An 11,727-nucleotide genomic window follows, 5' to 3' on the forward strand; every position below is an offset into this window, starting at 1 on the left:
CTCTCAGTTAAACTTATGGTTGCAGATCCTGTAAGGTTCTGCACACTTGATTTTCCACCTACTTTGCAGAGGATGGTTTTGTGGGGAACATCTGCGACAGCATGTCTGCCACCTGAAAAGCACAAGCACCAAACACCTCCAATTCCCGATCTCCATTCATCTACAGATGAGCAAGACGTTGGAAAATTCATCTTAGTGGACACACTGAGGAATGCAGCAGTCTGTGACCTAACTGCTACTCAAAATCTGCTGACTGGAAATGTGTTTGGCCCTCAATGAAAAAATTAAGAACAATTCACAGAATCACCCAGCAAACCATAAGTTATAATTGTTATAGTACTAGATGCTTAAGCTAAATATTATGAAGGCAGCATCTTCATTTACATACTGAGGAAGAAAAAGGAAACCAGGGCAAAATTACTCTGTAACAAAGTCCAAGATCAAGTTCTGCCACAGACACCAAGTAGCAAGCTGATGTGAACATGCCCCCACTGACACATGGGAGCAGGTCTGAACCCATTCCCACCTCTGAGCTCACTCTCTTGGTTATTTACCCACAAGCATATGCTCAGCTGCAGACCCAGGCTGTCCCAAGTCCTCCTTAATGTGGTCAGTCTAAGCATGCCCCAGCCCCATCTACTTGGTGTCCTGAGTAGCTCTTGCATGTACTGGGGGTGTTGGGAGCCCAACTGACAGCGCAGTCACGTGGCTGGCCAGCTAGCAAGAGGCACAGCAACCAGCATTCTCAGGCCTGCTACCAAGCCTGCTCTTCATACAACTGCAATCCCAGCCTACATGGAACTCTTGACTTTACACAACACCAGGAGCAGCAGAGGCACAGCTGTAGCACTTACCAGGCAGATCCCAAGTGGTTGTACAATTGCTGCTCCTCATTCACAGAAGTACTGACAATCTCTAAAACCCTGTTAAGCCTCACAAGTATTGAGGTCACTGATTAGCTTCACTAATGCACTAGAGCCATTACTCTGGAGTTCTGCAGTGATAATATTTTCCTGCATACCACAGTATGAAACGCTTTTCAGCCTGTAAATGCAGAAGTGAACCCTGGAATCATCTTTACATCCTGTAAAGGGGATGCTCCCTCTTCCCACCCTGTGCCCCCTTGTGATTGCCCTGAGAACTGAATAGTAACAGAAGCAGCTGCATGGACCTCCAAAACATTCACAGACAGGCAGGGACACACATTTCCTTCTTCAGAGGTTCTAGTTTGAGCAGTTCTATCTTTAACACCTGTCATTTGCTTGTACCCTACCTGCATATGAAGCACCCAGACCGATGAAAAACAGATGTTAAAAATAACCTCTAAGAGGAGATCAGGCTACTCTCAACCCAACATGCCCCTGAGCCAGTTCTCTAGCTGCACAAACAGTTCTACTGACACAGCTAAGAGGGTGGAATGGAGGCAGGGACAAGTGGCCACAGCCTGCTTAAGTCGGTACGACCTCTGAAAAATGCATGTGAAATCATGCCTTATCTCTTCTGGCTGATAGCAGTTTGTGGAAGCAAGCAGGCAAGACTCAGCTAAGGCAGAAAGACTAAAGGGAAGGACAGGGAGATACGCACACTGTTCTTAAGGATAATCTCCCCTTCCAAGCTCCTCAGCATTAGAATCAAACGACTTTAGCATTTTCACCCAAGGTTCCATCTTCCTTTCTTAAAGCTGGTGCAGGTGATACTACAGCACCCTGTCCCTGCTCCTCCCTCCAAAGAGGGACCCTGCAGGCAGCCTGCGGAGCTGTTGTGCAATGAGATGCATCACCTCTCCAGAAAACCCAGCAAATCCCACTGAAGGATGAGACAGGAACATACTTTTCGTACTTTCTATATCCCCTCAGCTGCTTACTCCTCTACATCAACACTTTACTAGCACAAACCCTACAAAAACGTGTCCAATGACACTGATAAATTAACTGACCTCAAAATGAGCTTCCCTTTCCAGTCCTACCTGTAGGGAAAAGCTGGTTTTAAGTCAAAGAAAGGCCATGTGGAGGAAAAGAATGTTGTGCTCTCTGGACTAGGTTTTAACTGGATATAATTAAAGCAAAAACAAACAAACAAACAAACAAACAAACAAAAAAGTAAAACAACAACCAAAAAAAAAAAAGCACCCACCTTCCCATGAAAACTCCCTCCACCAGTCTAATATCTCATTCCACCTGGTCATCTTTTCTGAAAACAAATGTATTTGTCTTCTCATGTTACACTTGTGTACAGAGAGCCCAGGGGATTTCTTTACTTCTATTTCCTTTTCAAACTTTTACCTAGCACCTATGAATTTTCTAAACACCAGAAACAGATCACAGGCATACCTGCAACAGGGGAAGAGCTGTTACTTCAGGGTACATGCTCACAGTGGTAACTGCAGCAGCACTACACAGAGCAGGGGATGAAGGGCATTAATGCTTCAGTCTCAGTAGCTTACACCTATGCCATACTGCTCCTGTTGGGAAGGAAGCATAGTCCTGTAGCTTAGTAGTGTCCTAGACCCAGAAGGGAACCACTTTTGTCCTAGTTTTTTTTTGTATGAGTTGGGTTTCCACTGTGCTGTTGTTCTGTTTCACAGATGTGATACAAAGTTGTTTTCCCCATATTCCATGCCCATGTTCCTCTCCGGCAGTGAGTGGAAAGGAAGTTTAAGCACTTGCATTTGACCTGTTGCAGCTTAGTTTCCATTTGCTGAAACTGACAACCAGGCTTGTCCAGGGAGTAACTTAATGGCCCCTTTCCACCTTTGTGCAGCTCTGAAATCGACAGTTGGTTCGGGGTGCCCTACATCACTGCTTCTTGTCAGTTCTCAGCTCTTCCGCAGTTCACCTGGTTCCCCTCCCTTCTCAGTAACTGCTCCTTCAGCTCTTCCTCTCGGCTCCACCAGCATCCCTCGGGGCTCTGTCCTTATTCCCTGCCTTCCACTTAAATGATTTACTGGTTTTATCTGGCCACCTAAGGCCTAAGTTCCCAACCCAGCTCAGAGCAAACTGTCAAACTTCACTTTGTTCCCAACTCCTACCACAATTAATTTCATGCCATGACTACCTTTTTGCACTATCCCACTGTCAACTGGTGTTTGAAAAAGGACAGGAATACAATTATTTTTTAAATCTTTCTCATCTGAACCGTCCTGTCTCTTTCCGGGCAGCCAACCCTGCTGTTTTCTTTTGTCGGATAATCTCTTTCTTTCATTCCTTGACAGGCAGGCTGTCACCAAGCCTCTCTCAGTCGACGTCTCCAACACCAGGCTCCTCCTCTCTACCCCCTTTGCCAAAGGTTCCTGGGGAGCCCAACAAGAGCTTGTATCCGAGCACCACCAAGGGTAGCCGAGATTACATTCATGACCTGGGTTCCTACCTGCACCGTAGCAGCAGTAACACAAAACTGCCATTTCCTGCCCTCCATCTTCCTCGCCCCGTTACTCTCCCCACCCGCCTCCCGCGGAAGCACTAATAACCTAAGCAGGTAAAATGGCCTTCCCGCCTGGCTGCCTCACGGCGGCTCCCCAGCGCTACACGGCTCTAGCCGCCGCCACCGCGCTCCCAGCCAGGCCGCGGCCCTCACGCCCATCCGCCTCGCCGCCACCGCGGAACAGGCATCGCCTTTACCCCGCGGCGCATGGGGGCAGGCGGGGAAGAGGTAAATACAAACAGCCCCTGGTTCGTGCCCGACCGGCACGAAGCGTTGGTGGAACTGGACACCCACCCGGGACAGGCCCCGCTCCCGCCGAGCCCACCGCTGGCTCCGTCTTAGTCCCGCTGCGTGCCCCCGGGGAACCTGGCACCACAGCCCGTGTACCCCAGGAGGCACGGGGGCCTTCCCACTTCATCGCCGCTCTGCCCTTGGCCTCGCCGACCTCGGGGCACGCAGCTCCGCACGCCTCGCTGCACCCGGGCCCGTCCGCCGCGGCCTGCGGCCCCCGCCGCCGTGCCCCGCCGGGGCGGGAGAAGGGCTGCGGCGGGCGCGGGCCCAGCAGCTTCCACCTCCTCTTCTTTCTCCTTCGGTGACGCTACTGCGAAAGTTACTTTTTAACCTCGGGCGGAGGCGCCGGTCTCCGGGCAGCCGCGGGCCCGCCGGCAAAACAAGGTCAGGACGCCGAGGCTGAAGGCGCCGCATGCAGCGTCTGGGGCAGCCGAAGCCAGCGAGCGCACGGGCAGGGCGGGAGCACTTTGTGCCGCGGGTGGCGGGAGAGACCCAGGCCTCCACAAGCCCACGGCTCTGCCTTGCTCGGCCGGTACTGGCCGAGGGGAGGAAGATGGCCGTACCCGGCCCGGGATAAAAGCCCTTTGTTGCGCTAACACAAAAGCCAAGAAGCAGTTTTAAGTCCACGGCCTTCGGCGGGCGGAGGCCGCTCCGCTCTTCTCGGGCGAGGAGAAGAGAGCTCCTTCCCGAAAAGTGACCCTCGAGGTGAGGGGAAGGAAAAAAAAAACAACCCTGAAAAAAACAAAAAAAAACCCCAAACAAACAAAAAAAAAACCAACCCAAACATATCAAAGGGGAGCTAAAAATAATAATATCGAGAAACCCCACAGCCAGATGGAAAGCGAGGTGGGCGGCGAGCCTCAGCGTGTCCTCGGGCGCTCTGAGAGTTGCTGTGCCGCCCGGTCCGGCTTCGCTTTCCGGAGGGAGAAGCGCAGTCCCGGCAGGTCCGCGTCCGCCACCGGCAAGAGGGAAACCCGACCAGCCCGACGGGCCGGCCAGCCCCGCGCAGCGGGAGCAGCGGCGTGCCTGCGATCACTTACTTGTCCGTCTCTTGTGACATGTTTGATCCAATGAACTCTCTCCCCTTTTCCCGGTGCCTCCGTCTCCCTGGCGGAACTGGACTTTCAGGTCTGTGCAGGTGAAGGTGTGTGTGTGAACGCCCGGGACGGCAGAACCAGAGCTACTGGTAATTCTGCTTTCCTTCCCCCCCTTCTCCCGGCTCCGCAGCCAGCCGCCGAGGTAGGACAGGTAGAGCCCCAGCCCCCTCCCCCTCGCATGTGGGGCTCGCCGGGCAGAGAGCGGCCGGGCCGGGCGCGCACAGGTAACTTTCCGAGCGGCGCTGGATTCTTTCACTAAAGGCGCGGGGCAGAGGGACGAGCCGCCAGCTGATTGGGCGGCGCGGGCCGGCAGGTGCGCTGCCATTGGAAGAGGCGCGCACAGGTAAGACTGCCACCGAGCTCCAGGTAACGCACCTCGCTCCCGCGCCGCTCCGCGCCGGGAGGCAGCCGCGGGGCCCGGCGCCGCCGAGGGGAAGGGAGGGAGGGAGGGCAGGCAGGCAGGCAGGCAGGCAGGCAGGCAGGCGGGTGAACGGGGGAGCTGCGGCGGCGGGCAGTTCCACCGCCACAGAAATTCTTTCTCCTTTCCTCCCCGCTTTCCCCCGCCGCGAGCGGAGCGGGCTGAGGCGGCGCGGCGCTGTGAGGCGCAGGGCCGTTGACGCCTCGCCCGGCGGCCGTTACCGCTGAGTGGAGGTTCCTGCAGCGTGGGGCAGGAAACGTGCCCTTCGGAACGCAGTAGCCGTGCCCGGAACCCACCGGCCGCCGCGGCTGGCCCTTGCCTGCCGTTGGGTGGTGCCCCGGGAGACGTCGGCCTTTGAAGACAATTTCATAGGAGATTTTTTTTATGGATTTCTGGCATTTTTTTTTTTCCTCTTTTACCACGGTTGGGACCAGCCAGGCTTGAAGTTGGTGAATGCCTCGGTGCCGAAGGCATCTCACGGCAGAAGGATGTAGTTGTGCCAGGAGCTGACACCCATTGCTTGATCTGAGAGCTAACAGTCGATCTGGGCAGGCTGAAGGGTCTGTTATGTCAGCAGGGGAAATCTGCAGAGAAAATCGGGATGTGGGAGCAGGGTGTTTATTGAGTGGATAAGGAGATCTGCACCATCAGCCTGCCAGTCACCATCAGCTTTACTGGTACTTTGCTTGAAGACCTGAGTGTGGTTACAAGGGACGGGATCGGGCTGTGTGGGCAGCAGCTTTGTCCGTGGTGGGGAAGGTGGGGGAGAGGACCTCTCCCCCGCTGAGTCAGTTTGTGGAGTGGAAGGGTAGCAGAGAGACTTCCATCTGGTCTCACCCATTCTCAGTCTCCGTTCCTCTACCTGAGACACAGAACCCCACTAATTATTCCTGCTATGACCTGTCCTCTTGGAAAAATCTCTATAGGCATCCAGCTTGACTGCTGTACAGATAGAGTTGTATGTGCAAAGAACGTAGCATTATGTGGGGTAGACCATTATATAGCTTAGTGATCTTTGCAAGATGTCCGAGCCATCAAATTTGTACTGTCTTAGGTGAAGGCATTTTTCATTTTCTATCTTTGATTTTACCTGTCAGGAGAATGTAGGGATATTCACAGAAGTATATATGTTTGTATAACCAAATATATATGTATGCATACATATATATATAAAACATGAGGTATTGTGATCTGGGGCCTGATCTTTTTTCACCTACTCTTGCAGTCAAAATCAAATTTGACTGTGTAAAGTCTTTGGTATTACGTGATTGCAGTCATGCACAAATATCTATTACTGAGTCTCAGGCCTCATCCATATTTACAGTAACTAACCAAATTAAGCCAATTCAGTATAAATCAGATATAAGTCAGCTAAAACATAGCCCCATGAAGATTCCTGTCACTTTAACTAAACAGAATTAGGAAAATACCTTAGCGGGCTCAATGACACTTTGGTTGAGCAGCAGGTATTAGCTAGCTGTCCTCCTCTTCCATTTACCAGTCACAGGAAAGAAACATTATTATATAATCTGTAAATCCAATGAGAAGTTGCTAATGTGGCCTGGATTTTGAATAAAAAATACTGTTATTGAACTTGGAGACCATTATTCACAACAATGTTTCTATGAATTATTTTGTATAATACATTTTGAGGAAGCCATAAGGCTACATAAAAAAAAAAAAAAAAAAAAAAAACGGGAGAGAAACAGAGTAATTTATTCATTGCAAATAATGCAGTTGTTTCAAACACAGGATTACAATGTAATCTTAAAACAAGTTGAGTCTTTCAGGCACATTGTTGTGAGTTGGTACACATTTGTAGAATGCTGTAACAGTTAAAAGCCCCCCTATTAACTTCAGAAATGATAAAGTTTCTTTCCCAAATATTTGTTATGCTGAAAGAAACTTTGAGACCTGAAAAGGTTACCTGTTTGAGCACCACCAATAGGATTAACGCCAATTCAGGTATCCTCTTTCTCTTTTTAAATTTTTCAATTATGAGAAACATTTGGATGTTGTTGTTTCTTCCCTCCTCTCCCCCGTTTTTTCCTGTATGAAATATAAAAGAAGAAGGAGAGGAAGATCAGTGATAAGCACTTTTGAAAATGCCATCTTCCCCAAGGTAGAAATGCTGCTGATGTGTGATTTTACAAGAAGGAAGCTGCATTTGATGCCATCTGCAGTTCTGGACCAAACCCAAACTGTAACTCAAACTGAAATGGAGCTTGTTGTTCTAGTGCTGGGTCAAATACAAAACTGCCTTTAGCAGCCTGCTCTCAGGAGAGATTCTCTTAGAATGAGGTAGTTGGGAGACTGAATTACTACTGCTCACCATCTTAGACAGTGTTCCAAGGTCAAAGTTAGGAATGCAAGTGGAATATGCAGTAATGAACTCTTGATTTGAGGTTGTTAACTGTTATTCAGTTGGAACTTGCTTAGTTGGAAAAATATATCCTGAAACTTAATTTAACTAGGTAGGCAGACATAGGGCTTATCGTTTTCTGGATGAGCCTTTTGCTTCAGACTGCAGACTGGAATCAAATTGAAAGTGTCAGAGTCCACCTTTAACTGAGCAGGTCGAACAAGTCCTACCTAATCCAGCCTGATGCTCATTCTTCATGATCTACAAAATTATTATAAACTAATCTGTTAGTCGTTGAAAACTCAGCTAATGTTATTTCTGGCCAGACCAGTCTTGCTTCCTGTAGAGCAAAAAGTGAAACAGTCATGTCATACATTATTGAAAATCTAGGACTTGTCTTTAGGGTGTAATGGAGAAATTTAAAACAGTAAACTACTATTTTTTTATACTGTGCTTGCTTCTTTGTTTGCAACTGATCATTTTTTTGTGGTGGTGTTGTAAGGTGTTGTAAGGATTCAGTGTAGAATTCAACTGTCTAATGCTTCACCTTATGTTTACACTATTCACTTCATAGCAGCTACCATCAATGTTGTTTGGACTTGCCACGGCTGGCTAAAGGAAATAGAATGTACAAATAAGGCTCAAGTAGGCTTACTAATTGCACTAAGTACCTAAAATATCTTTCAGAATACTATTAAAAGAAGCCTATGTGATAAAAGATGTTACAGAGATATTTATGTCAAAACAGTGTTGTAAAGTAGTTCAGTGGGAGAGCAGATGTTTGAAAACAACTGTTTTCAGTAGGCAATGATTACTGGGTATTTTTATTTGTGTCTTTCTATGTCATTGATGGCTGTTGATATAAAATGTATTCTCTCACAATAAGTTCAAAGACAACCACCCACCTACTAATCCTGTGATATGCAACATTTACTGTTAATCCTCCCCTTGGTCTTTCCTTTGTAGTTGCCTTCTGCATGAAAAAATATATTTATTGGAATTTGCAGACCTTGATCCTCAACTGACTTCAATGAACCCATCATGTACATCAAAATAAGCTAAAAATATTTCAGTGCAACCCTCATATACCCCAAATAGATCTTTCAGATGCTGTAAGAATTAATCACTGCACTGTTAACTTTAAGGAAGTAATTCTAGTTAACCAAGATCCTGATAAGAGTTTACTCCTAATGCTTCACAATGAAACTGCAATTTGTGCTCCCCAAAGAGGTCTGCTGGGATCCCTTTCGCAGCCTCAAGCTCTCAGGTGCATCCACATCTTGTACAACAGCAGCAGTTCAGCTGTGTGGAGGACCATAAGTATTTCCTGGCCACAGGGTAAGGTGCAGAGCCAAGCGTGGCACTTTCTATGTGAAATACGGATTTGCATTGGAAATGTATAAGAAAAAGAGGGAGGGGCTTTATTTTTGTTTTGCTCATTGTGAGCGTAGAATTCATGGTCTGAAAGATGTCAAATTTATGACTATCCTGTGTATCTGCAACACTGAATCTAGGCACTGGGGCACACACAATATTATTTCAGTTTAGAACAGGAGAAATAATTTTTAGCAACGAAAACACCTCACAGCATGGAAATCCTTTCAGGATTGAGACACCGTCACAGCCAAGAAGCCAGCAAAGTCTGACAACAGATGGGAATATTAGGTTCATACTTCATTAGCAGACATTAAAGTACCAATCCATTTCATAAAGATTACTCAACAGTTTTGGAACCAATCCAACATAATTTAATGTAGAATTATAGCTTTTCTGCAGATGCTTTGATCTACCTGATAGTGTTTTTTAGTGATTCACACAAGCATTTTGAAACATTTGGAAAATACACTTAGGTCACCTAATGACGGTAGTTTTCCTTTTAGTGTAAAACCGTAGTATGAAAGAGAGTAAGAAGGCATCTCTGAAAGACAGTATAATGTGATGTGGGATCTGGGATTTTGCAAATATAATTAAGTTGACATTAAAATCGTGTGATGCCATTATGGGGCAGAGTTAGAGATCCTAAATAACCTGGCCTGTGAGAAAAATGTTGAGTATGTCTTCCTGAAGCTGTGTCCAGCTTCCTGGATTAATCAACAGGATATTTGCAACATTGTAGAACAAAACTGCAAACAAAAATGTGTTCATAGACACATTTTGAGTAATCTTAATTCAAACTATTTGGGGATGAAGGTGAAATGCTGTTAGTTTGTTCAGGCTGTGAACAGTTCCTGGGGAATGGAAGAAAAAATTGTTCTAATAGCTCTAGATTTTTTTTTATCTTTAATTACTAGAACATTTTTAATTGACAGTAGTAGTTTAAAACCAACTTTTTCTCTAAATTCAAGTTTTTCTGTTTATTTAATTTCCTCCCTTCCACCCCTTCTTTTCCAACACAAATTCCCTCAGTTGTACAAATGAGCCCACAATCCTTGGTACTGCAGTGGGTGCCTGGTGGAGGTGGGCTGGCCTTCTAGGTTCCGTGGAGGCTGGGAGTGAAGGGCTCTCACTGAAGAGTGGGAATGGCCAAGTCTGTTTGCCACTGAGGCTGCTGTTCCTAGCTCTTACCAGTAAGTTCTTGAGCCATTATGACATCCAGAACATCATTTTAAAGGAATCTGTAACAGGGATATGATCAACATGTGGAAAACCCAAGAGCTTTAACCACCTTTGCATTGGTTATAAGCATGTTGAGGGTTTCAAAAAAATAGAGAAGCTCTACAGGTCTAAAATACTGCACTGCAATGATAAGCATTCTAAAAACAATGACAAATGTGTCTCTTTTTGCTCTAACAGTCTATCCTGAAATAGGTGTAAGTGTTCCAGCATGCAGAAGGTGAAGGATGGCATATAAACAATTGCTTGTTTACTTTTCCCACACTGAGGAACTAGAGTAAATGCAGCCCAAAGAATCCACAGAAATACTTTCCAGCAGCAGGAGTTGGGAAACAAAGCTGTGGATGTATTATCCTGTTCACTTAAAATAAATGCAGTTTTCCCTCAAAATAGGTCACTGATCAAATAGCAAGGTACTTAAGAAATCACAGCAAATGGAAAAAGTTGCTTTCAGGATCTGCTGAATAAGAGGTGGGGTTGATAGCCCCTGTGCAGTTGCTCATTTATCCTTGTGTCTGCCTTCAGGAGCAGGCAAATGTTATTTCATTTGAAGGGGTAAAGGATAAAGAGGACTGTCTGGTCTGGTGGCAGAAAAGGAACCAGTGTAGGAGCCAGGAGATCTCTGCAGTGCCTTGTTCTACTTAAAGGTCACTAGACCCTGTGTCTCTGTATTTCTGTTTAAGCTTTGTCAACTCTGCTTTTAGTAACTTTACAGACAGGTGTAGCAGTGTCACTCTCTTGCTATTTGTTGCTATTCTCTTTTAAACAGAGGAGTATTTCAGAAGAAAGCCTCCAACTGGTTTAGTTCATATACATAAAGGCAGTATATAATATTACTCCATCAAGCTTTTGGGGCAGTGTAGAAGAGCTTGTTGACATAATCTTTAACCTTTCTTACTGCCTGGGTTTGGTTCTTCAATGCTCAGAACCTTCAAGATCATTTAGTCCGTGTTTTGGGGAAGACCCCAGTTCTAGATCCCCTGCAGCTGCTTCGTCATCCTGTCCTATCAGGTTCACCATCTCAGTGATACCGTGTTTATACAATGCACATGCCCTGCATGCACCTACAAGCCTGCTTTATCTCAGAGTGCTGTGAAAGTAGATTCTGCTATGCCTCTGCTGCTGGAAGGACTTCCCTGACACCCAGGGAGATGTGGTAGCTACTGTGTCTTGTTCCACCTCTGTGTTGTGGGATAGCCAGACCCAGAAATCGGGCTTTCAGTGCCTCACTTTGACATGTTGGTTCCAATTCCTTTACATCTCATTTTTCTTCTGTAGTATCTCTTGTTACCTGTGTGCATTATTGCACTGCCTAATCCAGTATTGGGTTTTTTTAATTGTTTTTTAGTGCAGATTGGAGTAACTATGTAATTCCAAGGCCTTTAACAGTGTTCCATGACTGTAGCATATGCTGCTTTTAACCCTACCTTTGTTTCTCTGAGTTATTTAAGAGAAGGTACAGATAAAACATTAATGTTTTCTCAATTTTCAGGATGCAGAAACTTCTTACTGTGTCATCCCCTAGA

The 11,727-nt window shown here is 46.6% G+C and overlaps 1 protein-coding gene across 6 annotated transcripts in view; it reads right to left on the reverse strand.

Moving 5' to 3' along the window:
- Positions 1 to 5,051, reverse strand: part of GRHL2 (grainyhead like transcription factor 2) — a 68,826-nt gene extending 63,775 nt beyond the window's left edge. For 3 of the 6 annotated variants that reach the window (XM_062627281.1, XM_062627279.1, XM_062627275.1), the window contains exon 1: positions 4,752 to 5,050. In XM_062627281.1, the coding sequence (XP_062483265.1) occupies positions 4,752 to 4,771 (20 nt within the window). In that variant the 5' untranslated portion in view covers positions 4,772 to 5,050. Of the gene's footprint in view, positions 1 to 3,714; positions 3,857 to 4,751 lie in introns of those variants that run through there. The other 3 variants (XM_062627277.1, XM_062627278.1, XM_062627280.1) reach the window with 2 other exon arrangements.
- Positions 5,052 to 11,727: the final 6,676 nt, after the last annotated feature.

The sequence above is a fragment of the Pezoporus occidentalis genome, unplaced genomic scaffold (genome assembly GCF_034315485.1).
Source record: "Pezoporus occidentalis ecotype Australia unplaced genomic scaffold, CSIRO_AGI_Poc_V1 ctg3, whole genome shotgun sequence".
NCBI classification, from domain to species: domain Eukaryota; kingdom Metazoa; phylum Chordata; class Aves; order Psittaciformes; family Psittacidae; genus Pezoporus; species Pezoporus occidentalis.